This window comes from Oryzias latipes, chromosome 23, assembly GCF_053564925.1.
Source record: "Oryzias latipes strain Hd-rR chromosome 23, Olatipes_Hd-rR_3.1".
Lineage (NCBI taxonomy): Eukaryota > Metazoa > Chordata > Actinopteri > Beloniformes > Adrianichthyidae > Oryzias > Oryzias latipes.
In genome coordinates this window covers 12,074,994-12,097,340 of record NC_136259.1, presented here as the reverse complement: position 1 = coordinate 12,097,340, position 22,347 = coordinate 12,074,994, and the positions used below count along the sequence as shown (strand labels likewise).

Genomic DNA, 22,347 nt, shown 5'->3' with positions numbered 1-22,347 from the left:
ATCCAGGTGGTGTCTTGAGGTTGAGTCATATCAGCTGGACTTAAAAAAAATATAAGTCCACTGGGAACTGTTAATATATTTATTAATCCCACACAAGTAAATAAACTTTATTGCACATTATGCCATTTTACTGGGATTCACTTTCAGTTATGCAATAAGAACATAATTGCAAATATCAAATGCACATATGTATAAAAAAAAACAAGAATAGAAATAGAAATAAACCGGGGGTTTATCTCTACGAGAAAATGTTGAATCTATCACTTTACAAACAAGGTTTTGATTGCTTCGTGATTCTAAGAAATACAAATACTATTAATAAACTGATTTAACTCAGAAAAGAATACAATGAAACAGGGTTTTCGACCAGAGAAAAAGAGAGAAAAGGTCCACATTGACATTGCCGTGTTGGCTGATTCCAAACAGCCTGCTGTTCTGGTTTTTATTGGACTTGACATCAGCCTTTTACACGCTGGACCATACGGTCCTCCTGTCTCGACTAGAACATCACGCCGGCACTTGACTGGTTTAAATAACAGGGAGAAGTTTTTCAGTCAGGATTGCTGAGACCTCCTCATCTGTGGTAATATAAAATTGTTGATATGAATTTTACTCTTTGTATTGATGTTTGAATGACTTTGTTGATTTGTGCTTCTTTTAAAATTCTATTTTGTCTCTGTCCTTTTTCATGATCTAAACTGTGCTGCCCTTTCCGTATGGAGCTAGAATTGGGACTTTTGTTTTGACTTGTAACTTTCGTTCTGACTTGTAACTTTCGTTTTGTAACTTACACAAATACTAGTTTGGAGTTTCAAGTTCCAGGCTATAGGTACAAATCAAAACCTGCAAAACATGCCAGGAATTCTCAGAATTTCAATCTTTATCAAACATGACTGGTCAATATTCACCACTCATTAGTTTTTCCAGGCATGCCAAATATGGTCAAAACATTTTTGTAGGTTTGTTTTGTACCTGTAATCTGGAACTTGAAACTTGTATTTTTAAAATGTGTGCAAGTTACAACACATAACTTTAAATTACAAAAGTAAAGTCTCAATTCTAGCTCCCCATATCCTTCCCCGTGAGAGAAAATTTGAAAAATATGTATTTTACCCATTTATTCTAAGGCAATTGAACCTAAAAATGAAAGGGGAGAAAAAAACCCTGTTACTTTCCTTTTTAATTGTTTTTGAAAAAAGGTGGGAGGGGGGGGGTTTAGAAGTCAAGTTTTTCCAGATATGTTGTTCTCTTCTGTCTATTTAAACGTTGAAAGAGATTAGCTTATATTTGTCAACAGTAGTTTTTGGAGAAAACTTCGTTTTGGATTGTTAGAGATGAATGAACTGAGAATAAAATCTGACGGTCTGTCAGACCGCCTGAAACCAAAGTTAAGACTTGCCAAGTTTTCATTTCTTGGTACTTCACCACTGATTTATTCTGAAGCAAGTCTTTCAGATGGGATTTGCAGCTTGTCACATGCTGACCTGTTACACCAAGCAAATAATTGTCTTCGGAAATTGCTTGTCAGTTTATATTCTTCAGCAGATTTTGGCCGGTTTGTTCTGAACCTTCTCTAGCAGTCCATCAACTCCTTTTTTCTAATTAAATACAATTAAATACAATGATCAGGGTAAGATTTATGGGTAAGATTTATGGGTACTTTAGCAGGTAAGTATTAATAAATTCACACTTTTACTGACTAGTTTTTAATCTAAACTCAGATTGTGGTTGTGGGTGGGAAGCGTTAATCCTCATCTGTGACAACAGTGGTGTCTAATCCTAAATCCAAGATCTGTTGAAGATAAAGTATCTCAAAGTGCAGCCAGCTTTCCAGGCACACACTTACTAATCCCAACACCACCACAAACAAAGGGAAGGGTTTGGCCATCCGGGGGGAGTGGCTGGGCGTAACTCTGCTCTTCAACAGCACAATCATGAGCTGAGCTCAGATTTAGCCTTGTTAATCAACCTCCGATGTTCAGTCATGTCTCCTAATCCTCTGCTGTATTGTTGCCGGCAGCTCTCGGTTTGACCTTAAACCCCATTTTCACTTTTTTTGAAATGGAAAAAGTTTCTGCTTCAGATAAAGCAGATGAAATAGTTTTCTCCATCATGTCTGGCCCTGCCAGTCTGTTAGCCTTTAGCCTGTCAGTGTTTTCTCAGCTTGTCTGTCATGGTCATTTTTTTGGTTAAACTAATGTTTGTTTTTTTGTTTTTGTTTTCTGTCTCTTGTCTCTTTTTTTTCATGAATACCATTTGTTGTCGTACCGTGTGGCGTCCCGCTGCCTCCGATGCTGCCGCCGACGCTGCCATCACTCCTGCCGCACACAAACTGACGACATCTGCTCAACACCACGTGGCCAATGTCCCCTCTGCCCTCCCCTGTCTTCACCCCCCCCCCCCCCCCCCTTCTGTCACAATCTTTCATTTCGTTTCCTGTCCCTGTTTCTTTTTTCATTTCCATCTGTTCTTCCTGCTAGCACAATGCAGAGTCCAGAGAGCATCATGCCGCCTTGGGTAAGCCAGCGACCGTTCGTGTAAAGGCTCCGGGTGGTGACAGTCACACAGTCAGCTGCTGCACTTTTCAAGTCTTTATGATATCAGACATGCCTGCTTCATAGTTTTGAGAAAAGACAACAGTTTTCCTGTCATGCATTAAACATGTGGACTTTATGGTTAAACAAGAAAAATGTCGATCTCAGTCATTTATATCACTTCGGGTGTTTTCTGTTCAGAAATCAATTGTCTTGCCTGCAGTGATTTTACCTGTCCCGTCAAGATTTCTCTACAAATTCTGTCTAAACGTGCCGCTAGCTAATGCTACTGTCACAAATACAACTCCCACTGTGCGATGGGAGGACATTGGCTGAATCTACAAGATTAGCTGCCACCCCCTGGAGGCTGAGATTAACTCCTTACATGAAACTGTCTGCTAATGTTTTTATCATTATAACTTATTCAGGATTTGACACAGTTGATTATTAAAAACGACTGAAAAATGAATGATTTGAAATAGACAGAGGTTTAAATTCACATGACTGGAGGGGTTCCAGCAGCTATTGGACAGTAGTGTAATTCCCAGCAGGCTTCCTGGACACAGCAGAGGAAACAGGGCGGCCATGCTGCGTTTATCCCCCCTACAGTTTCCCCCATTTTGGCTCATGAATAAATGTTATAATGTTTAGGTAGAAGGTCAGAAGTGTGCAGCGAAAAGTGTGTTTGAGGGACAAAGGTTTTCTCTCCTCTCACCTCCCCTCTCACCTGTCTGTCCTCCTGCAGCTGCCGTAGCGAGTGGTGATGAGCCCGGCCTTCTGACCCCAGGCAGGATGAGCCAGCGGCAGGTCAAGGAGAAGGACAGGGAGAGGGAGAAGGAGGCAGGCCTCCAAACCCCCAGCAGGGAGCACATGGCATCCCCCTCTGCCCTGAGCCCTGGGGTCAGCTACAGCCACGGTAAGCCCCGGCCCCATCTAAGTTACAGACTCGCTTCCTTGTCTTTTCTCTTCCTGTTCTTTTCAAATTAAGAAACTGGAGTTTTGGTGCAAGACATTTCAATATTTATAAACTCATAAAATATTTTTTTCCATAATCTTGGATGCATCCAAACTAAAATAAGGATTAAAATGTTTACAAAATGTCTCCATCAAAATTTAGGAAATACTCAGAATTTCATTCTTTATCAGATAAACCAGTCAGAAGTAAAATAATCTGGTTTAAAACCTGTTTAGGGCTTATAAAAACAATTCATCAATACTAAGGGAGAAAGATAAATATTTGAATGAATTAAATACAACATTTGGCCATCAGAATATAAATAATTTTTTAAGGTGTTTTTTTCCTGTATTTTTTTGCAGAGCCGAGCTGGAGCTCTGCTCTGGGTGATTCATGCAGAGCTGCACATCCTCTGCAGCAACTGTTCATTAATATTTATTATTACTAAGTACCGTATTTTCACGACCATTGGGCGCACTGGGTTATAAGGCGCAGTCTCAGTCAGGGGTGATTTTCTAGTATTTGACACAAAGGCGCACCGGGTGTTAGGGCGCAGGCATGTTAAAATAAAAATGCTAGTGTTGAAACTTTCCTGCGATATGTCTATAAACCTACTACTGTGACCTTCCTTCGATAATGTTTCTGACCGCAGGGGAGATCCTCTCCAGGGCAGAAGGCGGATCTTCCTTCGGGGTTCACTTCCCCGTTCAGACCCTCGGAGCCTTCAGAGCGGGTTAATAAAAGAACCAGTCTCCGTTCTGTTAGAGGAAACCTTTTTTCTTACTGTTCTCCGTGACTGATTAACACAAACGGAATGCGTGCCCATGCACACACTCTGGGTCTGTCTCGGATTGTCTGCCTGTCTCGTTGCCGTGCGGCTCCTCATGAATGATGCTGGCTTTTGTGCACTTCAAAAACAGTGCAAGCAGACACGTTAGCCCAAGCTTCTACAATCTATTCACAAACTGTGGTGTAACTCGCCTGGTGCTGCCTCCCACAACAATAAAAGCCGACTTTTCCTGCCCCTACTGTGTTTCAGCAACTCAATGGGATATTGAAAGTCTGCTGCGCCTTGTCCATGTTGGTGATGAGGCTGGAGGCGTTTGTCGGCGATCTTTTTACTGCAATATGAGCGGAAGATGAACAGCTTTTCATTGTAATCCGCTAGAAGTCGCTGCAGCACTATATACATCGAATGGTGACTGCGGAGAAGCTTTTCTAAGCTGATCGCTGATCGTTAATCCATCGCTCGATCTGATCGTTAATCATTAATCCATTGGTCAGTCACCTTTTTTCCACGGAAACTCAGCTGCGTCATCTTGACTTCTTTGTTTTCTAGCTTCCCCCACTTGTGAACCATGGATCCTTTCATCTTGAATTCTCTCGCAGCTGCTCCCATGTTCCTCTGCGTAGCTGATAGCTGACAGTTTAAACTGTGCTCCAGCCATGTTGTGAACAGTGTTTTTCACGCCCACACTTCCCTCACCCGTTCTAATGCCGTCTGCTTCTATGCCACACAATAACACATTAGGTGCACTGCCTCATAGAGTGCCCCCTACAGTTTGGAGAAAATTTAAGACTTTTAAGTGCACCTTATGGTAATGAAAATATGGTAATTGGATGGACTGGTCCTGACTGAGCACTTGTAAGCTATGCTCTCTGAATGTGCCTGAAGTCTAAACGTCCCAGATCACCTACAAACTACAGTTTGACAGTCACATCCTGGAATGGCAGAGATCTTTTCCAGACTATTCAGGAAGCTACAGTCATTCATTTACACTTCAGTTATTCATGTATTTATTAATATAATTTAGATGACTCAGTCTCACCTGAAATCTTCTGCTTTGAAGGTTTTGTAAATGATTTCAGGTTCTATTTAAACTGACATTGATCCCCAGAGAAGATGCTGAAGCTTCTGCTGCTTAAAATGAAACGTTTTCACGCTTATGCAGTTCCACTTTTGCATAGCTGGGATTTGTCAAGAAAAGATGTGCTGCTTTGGAAAAACTAACCTCTTGCGTAACAGGCTGTGCTTTCTGTTGTTGTGTTACAGCAACCCCTTGTGGACGTAGAGGTATTATGTTCTCCTTTATCCAGTTGTAGTGTCTAAATGTGGGTCATGTTTTGTTCCTCACTCTTTCAAAAGAACATTTCTGTTCTTTTTATCTTCAAAAATGAAGTGCCTGCAATTTTTCTGGTTTAAAACATAGAAAGAGTTTGGTCCATGTTGACATGATGGCATGTCAAGTTGCTGCAGATTTGTTGGCTGCACATCCTTGATGCCAATCTCCCTTTCCACCACATCCCAAAGGTGCTCTATTGGGTTGATATCTGTGGAGGTCGTTTAAATCCAGTGAACTTATTGTCTTGTTCAAGATGACATCGTGCCTTATCCTGCTGGAAGTAGCCATCAGAAGATGGAACACTTTGGACATGGTCAGCAACAGTACTCATGTAGGCTGTGGTGTTGGAACCATTCTCAGCTGGTACTAAGTGGCTCAAAGTATGCCAAGAAAATATCCCCCACACCATGACACCACCACCAGCCTGGACCATTGATACAAGGCAGGATGGATCTATGCTTTCATGTTGTTGGCATCAAATTCTGACCCTAACATCCAAATGTGGCAGCAGAAATGGAGACTCGTCAGACCGGACTAAGTTTTTCCATCTTCTATTGTCTAGTTTTGGGGAGCCTGGGTGATTTGTAGCCTCAGTTTCCTGTTTTTAGTAGACAGGAATGGTAAATGGTAAATGGCGTATACTTATATAGCGCCTTTCTTCCTACAAGGACAAAGCGCTTTACAGTCACAGACCCATTCACCCATGCACACATACATTCACACACACATTCACACAGTGGCACCCGGTGTGGTCTTCTGCTGTAGTCCATCTGCCTCAAGTTTTGATGTGTTGTGCGTACAGAGATGTTCTTCTGCAGACCTAACTATTTTCTCTTTTTGGACCATTCTCTGTAAACCCTAGAGATGCCACGTCCAAAGTAATTTCAATCACCTTTCTTTCTCATTCTGATGCTCTGTTTGAACAGCAGCAGATTGTCTGGACCTTGTCCACAGGCCTAAATGCATTGAGTTGCTACCATGTGATTGGCTGATTAGAAATTAGCATTAACGAGCAGTAAGACAGGTGTGCCTAATAAAGTGGCCAGTAGGGTTGGGCTGATAAAATTGAGTAATCGATCTGAATCGATCCAAGTGTAATAAATCAATATAAATCATTTATCGATCCATAAAAGTAGGGATTTGTCTTTTATGCCTTTCTTTTTCTGCTGACCTAACGCATACCAGCAGTATGCGCTTGATCAACTGTAGTGTACATTGCTGACTAAATGAACAGCCTTATATACTCACAGGCATGAATTTTCCAAATACAATTTTTTTAAAGGGAACCATTTGTGGTCAAATCTTCTAGAATGAAGTGTAATGTGCCATAGGGCAAGCTCCACCTAGTGGCCAAACTGAAACGCCTCCAAGAGAGCCATATTAGCTAGTTTAGAGCCTTTACAATGTCCGTGATCTGCACATTTTTGTTGGAGCTTCTCCATTTAAGAAACCATATAACACTGTATGGTGTTAACAATCACATCGGTTTATTATTTCACTAATCATTATTATAGCATGTGAACTGTATCAGATTAATATGAATATCTTCAAAACTTAAAGATTATTATTGTATTTCTATACAAATATGACTAAATGTGTAAACCATGTAAATTCAAAATTTAATCGAATTGATACATGCTCTGGTGAATTAAATTGAATTTATTCTGGAAATTATTGGTGATAGCCAGCCCTAGTGGCAAGTGAGTGTTTATTCTAAGAATATGAGGCTTTGACATTTTCAGCAGCTCTTTGTGCTGAAACTCAGCTTGCCTACCACAAGAGGGAGACATTCTCACATATCAGGGTTCTGCAACCTGCATCTCTGGAGCCACATGCATAGTGTTATTTTTTTTTTTTAATAAAATAGATAAATAAAAGGATTTAATTTGGAAAAGTATCTGTTAAGTAAAGAAAAAACAGTAATTTAACTCAAACTGTGTTTAACCCATTCACAACAGTAGCACAGGATGCATCACAGATTGAAAAAAAAAAAACGTTTTTACAGATTTTTGTCTGTCGTGTACCACTGAAAGTCAATTGGAGGAAACTGAACACAACCAGAATCAAAGTGCACCAGACTATAAGGCAGTTTTTATATTTTTTCAAACAAATTTAAGGATTTTAAGTCCACCTTGTGGTTCAAAAAATAAGGTAGAGGTAACGTAATTAGCTCTGGTTTAATTATTGGATAGTTGGACACTTTTTTTTACTTAGATGTAATCAAAATGGTAAAATAAACTATGTGTTTTGGTTATTTTTAATCACTGTAAGGTACCTAGTACTACGTTTACTGAATTCGGATTATCCTATGTGACAAAGGGTGTCTTATATTTTGAAAGGAAGTCACATGAACCTCTGTTAAAAGTTGTGAACTACTGTATTTCATTTTGGAAAAAAATATAGTATTTTCCTCTTGATGTTTGTGGTTTCTCTATGCCAAAAAAACACCAGTGTCTTGATTTTTCTGAAGGGTGAAGTACGAATTTCTGTTTCCTACTCGGTTGTGGCCGGTAAGAAATCCACCCAAACTGGATTTCAGACACCTGTCACATATGAATGAGCTTCTTGGTCCATGCACATATCCTGTCAGAGAGTGTGCTTTACCACTCGGGTGATTCATAATTTCAAATTCCAGTGTGACTCTTTGATTTTCCAAGAACGCCCAGAGAAGGAGACAAGGCTGTTGGCCCTATGTCCGTCTGATCGAGGACATAGAAACCGGCCTTTGGGGTAGACAGTGTAGAAGAGGTCAGCTGTGGCTTTACCATGTCAGTTGTGGAAGATTAAATTAATACTTATTGCTCTTGGAACACAGTGTAAATGTTAAGATATGATATATGTATATGTTAAGATATGAGTATCCGTGGGAGCTGCAAACAGACAGCTGAGCTGTGAAAAATGAGCGGCTGGCTTAATATTCCAGCTCTGTTTGGTCCGTTGGTGTGGACCGGGGTGTTCATCAGGAAGTCTTGTTCTGCACATTTACACTGGACTGCAACAGGTGTGAAATCTGAGTCCAGGATGCCACTCTTCACACATGACTGGTCATCCTTCTACCCCTGTAGGTCTCTTCGACTCTGCTGCTAATGGTCTCTTCAAACACACAAAATGAACTGATCCTTTCTTTTGAAAAATGTACCCCAAAACACCCATCTCTGAGAAATGTTTGATAGTCAGAATTAAACTTTAAACTAAATTAGCTGTTGAAATTTCCACTTTGTGTATTCAATATTAAATGAAATCCAGAGATCAGCTTCCTTATTGCGCTCTTTTGGTATTTGAGAGGCAGACCAATATTTTCATGGTTCAAATTTGCAAATTTGTAAATTGAATTAATGTTTACCGGAATCATAAATGCACATAATACAAGAATTGGACATGAAATTTCTAAAGCGTGGCTTAACATGAGCGAAAGGCGGCCCGGGGTCCGTAAGCAAAGCTCAAGACGCGCAAACACTTGGAGGACATTGCTGCATGGGTGCGTGGTCTTGGACCCCCTGGACGGGATCTCTGGACCTGGCAGCAGGTGACGTGAAAAGACGGCTGGGTCAGACGGGGCGTCTCTGTCTCTCTTCCAGTCAAGGAGTCAGGCGGGCCGCCTGGGCCTCAATAAAAGCTCCTGCAGGCCAGATTTGTCCTCCACCTGGGGTTCCGGCGCTCAGCGAGGCTGGCAGAATGAATGTGCACTCAGTGTAGTTAAACACGCGTGTGCTGAGACGGATGTCTCAGAGGATGTTCAATTAGCCATTCTGCATGTCAATTAAATGCGCACTTCACAGTGAGGATTATTATTTACTGACATATTTTTTTAACAATACATTTTTCTTATTATGTTTATTTTTGATGTCCCGTGATCTACCCACGTCCATTGATCGCGATTGCCGTAAAGAGCACCCCTGCTCTACAATAATGAATATTACGAATGCATTCATAGAAGTGATTACCGTATTCTCTGGAGTATAATTCGCAGTGGCCAAAGAATGCATGTTAAAGAAAACATAAAAAATAATGAAGTCTTACAGTCAGTAAGTCGCACTTTTAACCCTCGTGCTATCTTAGATGACCCCACACTTGCATTGACGTGTTATTCCTACTAGAGGGCTGCATTGGGATTGGGTCCCGCCGGGTCCCGTGGGACCCAACCCAAATCTCGCGGGATTGGGCGGTTTGAATTGTGCTGCAGGCGGGAGCGGGCGGCAAAAAAAAAAACCCGCGGGATCAGTGCTGCCATGAATATCTCATGAATAAATATTAGCGGACTACGTTAGGCTGTGCGGCTGTTGGATTCTTATGTACTGAAGCTCTGTCAAGGCACCAGGTAGAGACGCCCATGGCCTCTGTCATCTAACCTGGTGTTGGGGGTGCGCAACGCCCCGCCCCGCCTCTTACTAAGAGTGCGCTTCAGGCCGTCTGTCTGCGCGCGCACACACGCACACACACGCACAATCCGAACAGGATTTGGGAAAATATATTTTATCATTAAGTTGCACATTATACAAAAGAGGAATGCATCAAAAGATGAGACTGGAGGAGGACATGAATCTCTCTAATAATATCAATACAAATACGTGTTTTTTGCCTGCGGGACGGGAGACGATACAAAATCAATGCATCTCTATTACTGTGCGGGACTAAATTCTATGAGTTTTGCAGGTGTGGGCGGGAGTGGACATGCATATTGCGGGAGCGGGCGAGAATGTAACGCATACGTTGCGGCCGCGGGCGGGCGGGAGCGGGATGAAGAAAATAGTCCAGCGCAGGGCTCTAATTCCTACCATGACAAAGGAGGATAAAGGTGGAAAGATTTCATGTAATCCATGAACACCAGTGAAGATCACAAATCATTGAAGAAAAAAGGTTTAGCGCACTGTCTAGTGGGTCTATATGACCCAACTCCCAATGTTAAAGTGCCTAGGATAGCACAAGGGTTATGAAAATTCTGATGTTTATTAACAAATCGCCAAGTCCAGTGTAATGCAGCGTTCACACCGAACACTAATTACACATCAAATTCGTGTCTACTGCCTCTTTTGGCGCGCGTCAAATTTGATGCTCCATGCTTGTCCAAAAATGTTTAGATAAACTAGATGCTCCCATCACGTGTTGGCAGCCTGAAGTCAAGTTTTTAACCTCATCGCTGCATTAAAGCTTCAACTGTATATTAAGTCTATAATACAAGGAAGATACAGATGACGTTGAGAGATCAAGTTTCTTTATTTTGACAAAATCAACAAAAGTATCTGTAAACACTTTTCCATGTCTGGGTTCATGAGATCATTTAGTCAGTTTTTTTTTAATTGTTACCTTCCATACTGCAGGTGCTGCTTCTGAATGACGGTGTATTTAGCTGAAAAGCAGAGAGCTAATCTCACAAAGATAGGACCTAGAATGGAAGCAGAATGCCCACAGCCTTCTGCTCTAAGAGTGGATGCTCCCTCTCCACACCCATAACAGCCTTTATACATGTGTTGAACCTTTCCTGGTCTGATGGGTCCGGGGTTCAGGCGCCTGGGAACCAGAGCTCCCATTGGGGACCCGGTTGCCTGGGGCTGGGGCTCTGTTCGACGGCCCTGGGGGTGGTGTCTAGAACTGCTCCTCCCTGGTTGTGTGGTCTTCGGGGGCTGGTGATGAGGGGCTGGTGCACTCTGCGGTGCCTTTGCCACACTGCGCGGCGGGCCTGGTACCTCGTGCTCGGGTGGGGGTTTGGGGTCAGGGATACAACAATACCATGTATTGTAAAGCATGACAAGTCTCCCTCTTTACACATAACACTTCACCAGGAAGCGTGGGAGTTGATAGTGGGGGGGGGGGGCTAAAAGAAATAAATAAATAGATAAATAAACAAGAGACAAATGTGAATCAGTCAAAGGGGGAAAAAAGGGAAAAAACAAAAAAACATTTTAAGAAATAAATAAATAAGGTTAAATAGACCCCCCCCCCTCCAATCAAGCTTTGTTTGCTGTGGAAGCATCCACCAATTTTGATATTTTGATTGCACCCTCCCTAGAACATACACCACACACTAAGCACCAACGTGCACAAATACACTCATGTAGGGCCCTGTGGTGGACACGCTTGGGTGATCAGGTTATGCTGTTGTAGAATGGAGGAGTCTGTATCACCTCTGTCCACCAATTTTGACTGCACCTTTTAAAACACACACATACACACACAACGAGAGGGGGATGGTCAGGTTGTTCCCTGTCCCCTGCCTCCCACGCTGAGTAGGATGGGCCAGCGTCTGCTGCCGGGATGTTGGTGGCGCTGTGGGGGCTCCTGCGTCCCTGATCTTGCTGCTCCTTTTTCCGTGTAGGGAGGGAATATACAACATCTGAGCGGGCTGGACGGCATCCCCTGGGGCGGGTGGGGTCCCTCTCTTGGGCATGCCGGGACACCCCATCTTTTCAATTGTTGCTTACAGCAACTAGAGCCTGGTCCTCAGGCTCACCGTCCCCTGGCAAGGTTTGGGGCCTCCGCTGGTTCATGCGTCCACCTTCCCGCTCGGGCGGTCGGTTTCCGCCGCTTCCCCTCTTCCCCTCTTGACCTTGCTGGGCTGGCGGGCAGTGTGTGCAGTGTGGCCTGACCATGGGCTGTGCCAGCCTGCCTCTGGGGTTGGGGGCGGGTGGGGGCTCAGGACTCCCGGGCAGTGGCGTGCCTGTCGTCTGGGCGCCGGCGTACGTCTCGAGCGGTCGGGGCATTTTGTATAGGCCTGGTGCGCCTTGGGTTGGGTCGGGTCGGGTCGGGTCTCTGCCGGGGCCGGCAGAATATATATATATATATATATATATATATATATATATATATATATATATATATATATATATATATATATTTTTTTTTGTTGCTGTGTGAACTAAGTTGTGTAATCTAATTTAGTTACAACACTTTTATGTTTTAACCTATTATCCCCCATCTTTGACATCCCATTCTGTTTCTTTCTCCCCTCTTTGTTTCTTTTTTCCGTCCGGTCCAACAAGGAATGCATACAAATATAATTTTCATAAATAAAGCTTAGCCTCAAATTCAAAAGGGGTTTATACAAATATACACTCAGTCTGTCTGAAGATCCATAAACCCCAATTGTAACAATAAAATCTGTCCAATACAAGAGGAACTCAGCTCTGATCTGTTGGGCAGGACAAGTAAAAAAAAAAAGTTTTTCTCTTTGGAGGAGGAAAATCCCCCCCCCCCCACACACACACACCTATCCCACTACACATGCATTTCTCCATTTTTCAACAAATCTGATGACAGTTGCAGAGAAAGGCAGGTGTAGGTATCCAATCCAAACTGATTGCATGTCCGAATTGCGCCAACGTCTGGGCGGCATTGCTGTTCTTTTAAGAGGTTAAAACCGCCATTGACAACAATAATTACATCTTCAAATGTCACGGTTAGGTAGGAAGTGACGTAAGACCCCCAGATATGCCGTCTCAAAGCGCAATTTATGTTCCACCACTAAAAAAATTCTCATGTCCAAACGTAACCCCCCTCCAGCATTGTCACACCCGGTGACTCCGGTTAGAGAACCACCGCGCTAAAGGGTACTAGTTGTTATTGGGAAAATAACAAACACGCCTATTTTTGTTTTAAAAAAATCTCAAAGAGGTCGCTTCTGAGTATAGCTATGAAATATTAAAAAAAAAACGCAACGTAAATATGATAAATACGATACCCTGTATTTGTTTTTGCCTGCCCGTTGTTTACGGCTGAAGTGAGCTGTGACTGTGTGAATGTAAACACTGTTAGAAAGGTTGGAAATAATCAGATTACAGCTCCACTGGGATCGGCTGGTGTTTGTGAGGACACTGGAGACGAGGCCGCTGACATTTTATTTCTATATTGCTGATGTGTTTGAGGATCTTCTCTGTTTACATACGGAATCTGTTAATCATTGGGTACAGGTTTCTGACGTTTTCATAGCAGTTGAGAACAGAGCAAAAGCCAAGAAGCTGGAGTCTCTGTCCTGCAGAGGATGAGTGCATTCCTGAGAAGAGAAAGTGAAAAAAGAAAAGTGCACCACAGGTGAGGTCAGCGTGGATTTAGCATGAGCTGCAGGGATTATTCCTTGCTAGACGGAGCTCACCGGCAGCCGGTTGGTCTTATCCATCGCCAGTGGCTGACAGTCGGTGTCCCGTCTCCTGAGCCATAATAGTGACTGTCTGATACCAATCAGAGAGTAAAGAGACCCGGAGCAGACCCTAACAGAGGCAGATGATGAAGAACTTCGTTGAACCTTCCCGGACGTCCGGCAGCTGGAAGGACTTGACTTGATTTTGCTGTGAACCAGAGATAATCCTGACATGATACTGGAGGTTAAACCAAAGTCTGTGTTTAATGTTTGGACTCGTCTCTGGAAGCATTTTCCCTTTGGAAAGCAAGGTACCAGGATCTAGAAGTTTCTCGTCACTTGGTGGCTTGTTTGTGCAAATTTGTGTTTTGTCTCTTTTTTTTGTGTGTGTGTGTGTGATTTGAACTCTTGAGGACAGAAGGAAACTTTAGATTTGGACTGAAAACGACCCTGAGGTTTTTTTTTCATGAAGGTTTACAGCGGGAGACGCCCATAAGCTTCTGTTGAAAAAGCCTCTTTGTTTTAAAGCTAATCACAGGCTTACATGCTTTCCTGCAGCTTTTATGTAAGACAACGTTTGCTTTCATGTGACCTGCTGTCATGTTCTAGCCGTGGAGAAACATCAATACCAGTATATCAACAAATGCTGAAGCTTCTGAAAAAACCATCAGAACTCTAAAATGATTCATTTACAAAATGCTGTGTTTTGGTGGGAATGAGTCTGTGTGCAGGAAATCATGCAGACTGTTTTCACAACAATTCTGAGGCCTCACAATTATTCACGCTATCTCCCAGTTATGGTTCCAGTTTGACTTGAATCCACTACTTGGAGGAACAGAGTTTCAGCTAGCATGTTAGAGTTTGAGGAGTGAACCACTGTTGCAGCAAAAGAACTTAAAAAAATGTATTCAATAATGTTTAACAGAAAATGCTTCTTCTACCTTTGTCTCCACGAAGCTCCGCTAAAGCAGTACTTTGTGTTGCAACTGCAGAAAGGGTCCAGATGACAGGTTTCTAAAGAAAATCTGGTGGATAATGTCATGATGATGTCACAGATTTAATGCACACTGTTTTTTATTGACATGTTCCTTCAGCAAAATGTACTACAGTTGAAGTTAATTGTATTAAGTATACTTGAGTACAAGTATAGTAAGTCTACTAGAGCCTGTACATGTAGTATAGGAAGTATACTAACGTATACTACTTTAGGCTAAATGGAAACATTTTATGCTTACAATATAAAGTAAGCTTTAAGTACACTGTTTCACTTTTGAGTGTAGCCTAAGTATACTTTATTACACTTAAAATTAATACTTTTTGCTAAGGATTTAAGCAAATATGTTAAACAATTCTAAAAGTAAAGGCCCTGCTTTCATACTTATACTTGTAAAGCACTTTTCTACCTTCCTCGACGGCACAAAGCGCTTTACAGTCTCAGTCCCATTCACACACTTTTGGCGGCTCCGCTGGTGCCAACCTTCCATCAGAGTCAAGGTGGGGTTCAATGTCTTGCCCAAAGATACTTTGACAACATAGGCAGGCAAGGCGGGAATCGAACTTGCAATCTTCCAATCAGAGATCGACCGCCCTACTGCTGCACCACCGCCACCTTATGTGTGCATACGTGAATTCGGTTTTGAGCTGTCCAATTTCCGGTTGGCTGAGAATGATGCTTTTTTTTGTTGAATTTACGTAGGTTTTACATTGTTATGTAAATCTTACGCAATTGTGCGTGATTTTTCTGAGATGTATACGCAAATTTGTGGCTTTCCACGACCGCTCCACATATGTCTAACGGACTTTTCACGCAGGTACCACCGATGTATAACTTTTATATCACGTATATGGCAGATTTGGCTTTTAACGTTGATCTAGGTGCGTTGTTTATTGTACTTCTTCCATTGTTTTAACGCATTTCATTCGTGATACATCTGTGAAAATTTCACGTGAAGACCCATCTTCTAAAGATCTCACTTTTTCCACGCATATTAACTTATGACAAATTTTCATCCGTGCAAAATGTATGTAGTGGCTAAGGGTCACAGCCTTTAAACTGATCAGGTATTAATATATCAACATTGAGATCGAGTTTACGTCCTTTTTATTTTGGAGCTTAATGTCTGTCACAGAGAGCAGTCTTGTGCTTCTTCTGATGCTGGTCATAGTAAAGAGTTTTTTCACATGCTGGACCATTTAGGTTGAAATCAACATGTCCTGTACTCCCTCTGACAGGAATACCACCCTTCTAAATGAAATTATTGAATCCTTGCGTTAATGTGTTTTTATCAGAACTATAGATCAAGATAATGATATATAAATGTGGCTGTAAATGTAGTCGGTGTCTGCTTCTTTACATTGAAGTCTCAGCATCATCCATTGCATGTCAATTCTGTCAGAATGAGAAGAAATTTAGTTTTTAGTCAGTGAGAAGGATGACTGATGGAGAAAGCACAAATGTTACCGTCAGCACAATGAAGTCTAAGAAAGTCTTCAAACTCCAACAGTTTGGTGATAATCTAAGATCTGAGCGGATTTTCTCGCTTATTGTGCTTTTTACAAAGACAATTTTCTTAAGATTAAATCATTCTGCCCTCACAGCAGCCCTCTTTCACGACGGAGCAGCAGAGAGTCTTTACAAAAGAGCAAAAGTTCAGCGCCAGCCCTCATCTGACAGGAAATAACTTGACGAATGACCAAGATCATAACTATCTTTAGAAAATGCATGACTTCTCTTTAAAAGGACATTGGTGCAGCAGAAATGGGCCCTTTTGAATGAGATTTGGGAGATGAGTGTGAGAAACAGCTAATTAATGTCCTTAATTGTCGCCCGCCGGAGTCAGAGCGGCGGAGATGCAGGTTAATCAATAGTAGTGTTAGCTCTGCAACAAAACTTTAGGCATTCTGCTGAAGCCTCATGCTTTGCAGATGCAGTAAAGTACATGCATAAAATCCTGAAGTACCTTCCATCAAGCTGTCAGCAGATAAGATGCAGAAGAATGATGAATTACAGACGATCGGATAAAGTCAAGGCTAAGTCATTGCTGCTTACATCCACTTCTTTCTTCCAGTGTCCTTCATGTGCGTCGGTGCACGCCTTCTTCTGGCCCTTAGCATCTGCTCACCATGCTTTGCTGCAGTGGGTAGCATAGGATTCTTCCAGTCTGTGAAAGGACAGAGTTTCACCGCATCGTTTCTCTAAAAAAAAAAGGCAGTCTTCTGTCAGATTGAGGAGATTCTTGTTGGATCACAGAAAACACTTTTCTTTAAGTCTCCAGAGAATCATGGTTCAAAGTCCAGCCAGCCCGGCCCTTCATGTCGCCTAAAATTCTCAGCTACTATCAACACAGAGAAATGGCACAAGAAAATGGCATTTTTACCCCTCCTGTTTCTCACATTATTTTTCAGATTAGAATCTGATAAAGATGTTTTTTTTAGGGCCGTAAAAACATGAGTCCTTCTGTCCTTAACAGTGCTGCTGTTGTGTGTTTTTGTGTTGGCTGCTGCAGGAACAATAGATGATATTCTTCATACAGAAACATTTTAAGTGTGCATTTCTGGAGGTATTGACTATTGGCTTCAAATTTTTATAATCTTTACTAAGAATAGCGTGCCGTCTGCTGCAGCTGTTTTCCTGAGACTCCTGCTAAGACAGAAGTCTGATGTTTACAGGGGAACAGGGGAATGTCGTGTTCTGAATCTGTACTGCCTGTCCAAAAAAACGTTTTTTTTAAAACTTGTCCTGTCCAAAACTGAGCAAACAAAAAAGAGCAGAAGGCCTTTTGTGTTGGACAGATTTTACTATTGCACTAAGGGGTTATGCATCTTCTGCTAGCTAATGTGTATTTGTTTACACACCTCTCTCTCTCTCTCTCTCTCTGTTAAATATTTTCTGTTATTTGTAATTTTTGTTTAAGAAAGTAAACAGAAAAAAGAAAAAAAAAAAAAGATTTTAATCAGAAGTTTAAAAAAAAGCACATTCATCTTTGCAAAAGTTCGGATGTTGTTTGTTTTCGTGTGTGAAACTGTCATGCTGCCGAGGATGACGTCATTATCGAGTCGTCTTACTTACTGGTAGGAAAATGAGCTGTGAAAATAACTAATATTTCATGAAACAAATAGTTCTTTACTAGGGCTGGGTATTACCAATAATTTCCAGAATAAATTCGATTTACGATTTTACAATTCTGCCTCTCCTGGAGGGCTTTTCAGTTTGGTCACTAGGTGGCTATAGCATTACACTTGACTTTATTCCAGAAGATTCGAACACAAATGCTTACTTTAAAAAAAAGTGTTTCCTTAAAAGAGTTTGGAAATTTCCTGCCTGTGAGTATATAAGCTGTTCATTTAATCAGCAATCTATGTTTAGGTCAAACAAGAGTTAGCATTAGCCGTCCTATGGGAAATTCCATATACATTAGCATCAAGCTAGCAGACTTTGGCTTTGCTGCCGTTATGTGTTAGGTCACTGGAACAATTATTAATTTATTAAGCTCGGATTGATTCAGATATTTAAATCAATCGATTTTATCAACCCAGCCCTATTCTTTAGTGTGTCAAAGGTAATATATGATCATATATTGCTCAATTAAATTATTATACCACCTTATTTGTTTACATTTACTTGTTTTTATTATATTCTATTTTACTTTTATGATAACAAGCTGCTATGGTAACACACAAATTTCCCACATGTGGGATCAATAAAGTAATTTTGATTTTGATTCTAATATATATGGATATAGTTCACTCTGAAAGGCTGAAGAAAAGCATGATATAGACCCTTTAAATGTTAAATTTCAAAGAAGAAAGCTTTGGGATTTAGTGATCTGGTTTGTTTGTTTGCAGATATAAAAGTGACTCCTGGTTCAAGGGTCAGATCGATTCAGGAGGTTTTGATAGTTGCCTTTAACGGCTTTCACTGCCAAAGACTCCTAATGAGTGATCTGAGATGAGGATGATCCTGATGGTTTTATCTGTCCACGGCCCTCAGTAGATCCAAACAAAACGATTCAAACAAAATGCATGATTGAAATGCCACGTTCGCAATGGGAGCTGGGAAGCAGTGAAACCACGAGCTTCAGAGTGAGATGTGAAGTGGAACAGAAGGGCTTCTCTCCAAGCTAGACCCAGCTCCCCTCCCATGCAGAGGAGGGGAGGAGGCATGGCTCCGCTTATTGGCTATGAAGTACTTGCTCTCTCTCTGTCACAGAGCGGAGAGCGTTTGAGTAGGGAGGGAGTCCTTGGTCGAATGCGGAGAAACACTGCTGCTTCACTTTAAGCTCCATGTCTGTATTCTTGTTGTTGTCACTGGCGCTCCAGCTAAGCGAGCTGGATCCGACTGACTCCTGACTACATCCAGTTTTCCCCGCTGCCCCCCACCTCCGCTCCTCCTCACCCACCGAGGGAGCTCCCAGCGGCCCAGCGATGATGAGGGAGGAGGGCCTGCTATGCCGTCGCCGCTTCTCCACGTGCGGCGGGACGGCGTCGGTTCGACCTCCGCATCCGGATGGACGCAAGCTCATCCGCAATGCCTCCTTCGGGGGCTATAACGAGCTGTCGCCCATCTCCCTGCCAGGTGGGTGCAGAGCAGCCTTCAACCAGACAGGTACGGATCCGTGAGGTGTAGTTAGCGTCCTCCTCCTCTTCCCTCTGGGACTTCCGGATGTGTGGTAGTTCCTGCTGCAGGTCTCACACTCAGCTGCTTCCTCACAAGGACTCGGAGGGAACATTTTAGCAGATTTTTAGATTTCAGAGCTTGAATTTGGTATTGCAGATTATTAAAGAAAATGTTCATGTCAACACAGATGTTTAAAGTAGAACCAGGTGACCATGGCAGTGTGAATGGGTTATTTTGAAAGCGGCATCAAACAGACTTGTCCTTTGCTCAGGACCACAGCTGCTTGTTGCTTCACAGATCTGGATAAAAACCTGGAGAACCGGGTTCGGGCGTCGCATAGTCGGTGTAATTGGAAGGGTGGGAAATGTTACAGAACTTTAGCTTCTTCTCCAGCACGACTTGTTTTATAAGGTGAAGAAAGTTTAAGGGTCCATCAGAAACTGCTGTTGGGGGAAGAGTGGACCAGCTGTCACACTGTTCAGCACCTGAACCTGCAGCTTTTGCATATTCCCTCTGCCTCAGTGATGCAGAAGGATTTCTGTCATTTTCTAAGTGCTCTGAATGTGCAGAACATTAGGGATTAAATCAGCGCAATGCTCATTTGTGGACTGCTGATCTTCTGAAAGGTCACGTACCTGCATCTGCTCCTCTGCTGAGCTGGTCCCCTGCTCCACCTCTGGTCATGACTATTTTTAACTTCTATTAACCCCCTTTGTGTTGGGGGCACTAAACAAAGTTCAAGCCTCAGAGCTTTAGCTCAGCATCAGGTGTGCCTCCGTCCTCCTCCTTTTGTTCCAGTCACCCGTTTTAATGTGTTATTTAATGCAGTTTTACTCCCAACATGAACAATGTTATTATGGAAAAGGTCTTCTGGTTCTTTGGACTGACTTTACTTGTTAAAAAATTCTACATTTGATCTGAAATTCTTCTTTCCATCTTGGCTTATTGCCATCCAGCGAATTCTCTACGTCACAACTACAGGCTTTTTAAACTGTATTTTGTCATCTGCTCCTGATTCACAACAATTTGAATAAAGAAATACTCGGAAATGCAATTTCAAGCTTTATTCTCTTTATATACGTGCTCCATGATCAGAACAATGCTACAAGATCATGTTAAAAACACCAAAAACACAATTTTCATTGGAGTGGATCTTAAAATGTGTGCGTGGTCTGCAGGCTTCTCCTCTCTGCCTCCATTTTGTTTCCCTGTGCATCAAAAGTTATGATTTAAAGAAGCTTTTAGGTAAAAATCAAGATTTGACTGACATTTTTCAGGGTAGCTTTGATTTCTCATACTGAGGTCATCTTGTGAATTCTGAGAAGTCTGACACAAACCTGCATCAAGGAGTTTGTGTGCTTCAAAGTGCAAACATGATTGATGTCCTTCACAGAGAAGATTCAAACCTTCACCAACAGTGAGGAACAGTAGTGTTCAAATGAATTGATGGTGTATATTTGATATTTTTTCTGTGCTGCTCCAACAGGAGATTTGAAAAATACCAGTATATAAATAAAACTGTTTTTGTGTCAAACCTGAGGAGGTGAAACAGTGACAGCACACCATAGTAGTCACAGAACCCTTTAGTTTATGGTTTGCTTTGTTTTATCTCTTTAGTGAAGGGAATGTACAGCAACTTCTGCTTGCTTTGTTTTATTTTGAAAGTTAGAGTGATAGTAATAGGAGTCATGGGAATGCTCCTGCAGTTTGTGCTGGTGTGGGACTCTAAATGTTGAAGGTGTTGATCCTGACGGAACATTTTCTTCATCCTACAGAAATATCACAGATAGAACTGTGACTCAGAAGCAGAGGGAAACCTCGAGACACAGATGAGATGCTTTCTCCTAATAAATCTCAGCTTTTTAGTTTTGAGTATGAAATGAAGATGTGTCCCACGGAGCGAGCACAAGGCAGAATATTTTGCTAAAGCGACACTGGAGCCTTTGCTGAGGCGATTAGAGAGGCTGAAGCTGCGGTCTTGTGGTTCCTAATGAAATGAGCGAGGTCAGCATGACATGGTGTTACAGCCAGACAAGTGTCAGATACACAAACCCGATTGGACCTGCTCTTGAGCAGCGTCATCAGACCAACTCCCAGCTTTTTCATTACTCTGCTGATTAAAGCTATGAAGAAGAGCGTGGTGTCATCTCACCGTTTCCTTCATCTTCACAACAGCTCCTCCTACATCAAGCTGAGCTTTTTCCTTCATGATGTTTGCAGTTCTTGGCTCTCCTGTTGCCATGGCAGCCCCATATTTCCCACAAAATCCTGCATCATGATGTGGAGCGTGAGCTTGTGTGAGTCTCTTTCACCTCCTGAACCTTGAAAAGGCTGGGGTGAGTTGTTGGTTTCTACCAATATCATCTCATTCGTGCAGCTTCGGTGAACACGAACATCTTCACTTTATCAATTTTATATATAAATACAGACATAATATGATGCTATTACATTATATTTTTTGACAACACTGGAATGTGTTTTTCTGTTTTCTTTGCACTTTTGCTGTGCTTCAGCATAGGACTTATCCCGTTTCTGATCCTTTCAGATCATCATGGGTCAGTCTGCAGTGTGACACAAACACATGAATTTAATTAGTCCTTAGGAAAGCAGGACTGTGTGTTGTTAACCTCACATTGACACTGAAACAATCCCTGACTCTGGAGAAAATGGGCAGGACCAGCAGTGTGTCCTCAGGCCCAGTTCTTGACAGATTTATCTCCAAAAATATCACAAACACAATTAAAAGTAAAGCCACCTGGTTTGTTAACTGTCTATGGCACACAGTCGGACAAACGTGAATTCATTTGTCTGATTTCTCCAGGTGTCCACTGTACCTGCATTTTCCAGCTAGGAAAAGACAACCTGTAGAAGGAAGCTTTAGCTTTAGTTTTAACGGCGACAGTGTGCTGTCTAACGAAGACCCTCGGATGGATCCTTGAGTGATTTCAAAGGTTCCTGTCATGTCACCATAACATTTACGTAGGAACACTGAAGGACCTGTCTCACAGCAGTGAAGCAGAAATGCTCATTTTAGCTTCAGATATCAA

The 22,347-nt window shown here is 42.1% G+C and overlaps 1 protein-coding gene across 11 annotated transcripts in view; it reads left to right on the top strand.

The window, feature by feature from the left end:
- osbpl8 (oxysterol binding protein-like 8) overlaps nucleotides 1-22,347 on the top strand; it is a 101,439-nt gene that overhangs the window by 45,578 nt on the left and 33,514 nt on the right. For 4 of the 11 annotated variants that reach the window (XM_023952609.2, XM_023952606.2, XM_078941650.1 and 1 more), the window contains 2 exons: nucleotides 2,481-2,517; nucleotides 3,280-3,450. In XM_023952609.2, coding sequence (XP_023808377.1) covers nucleotides 2,481-2,517; nucleotides 3,280-3,450 — 208 coding nt within the window. Of the gene's footprint in view, nucleotides 1-2,480; nucleotides 2,518-3,279; nucleotides 3,451-13,816; nucleotides 13,995-19,002; nucleotides 19,289-22,347 lie in introns of those variants that run through there. The other 7 variants (XM_078941648.1, XM_078941653.1, XM_078941649.1 and 4 more) reach the window with 5 other exon arrangements.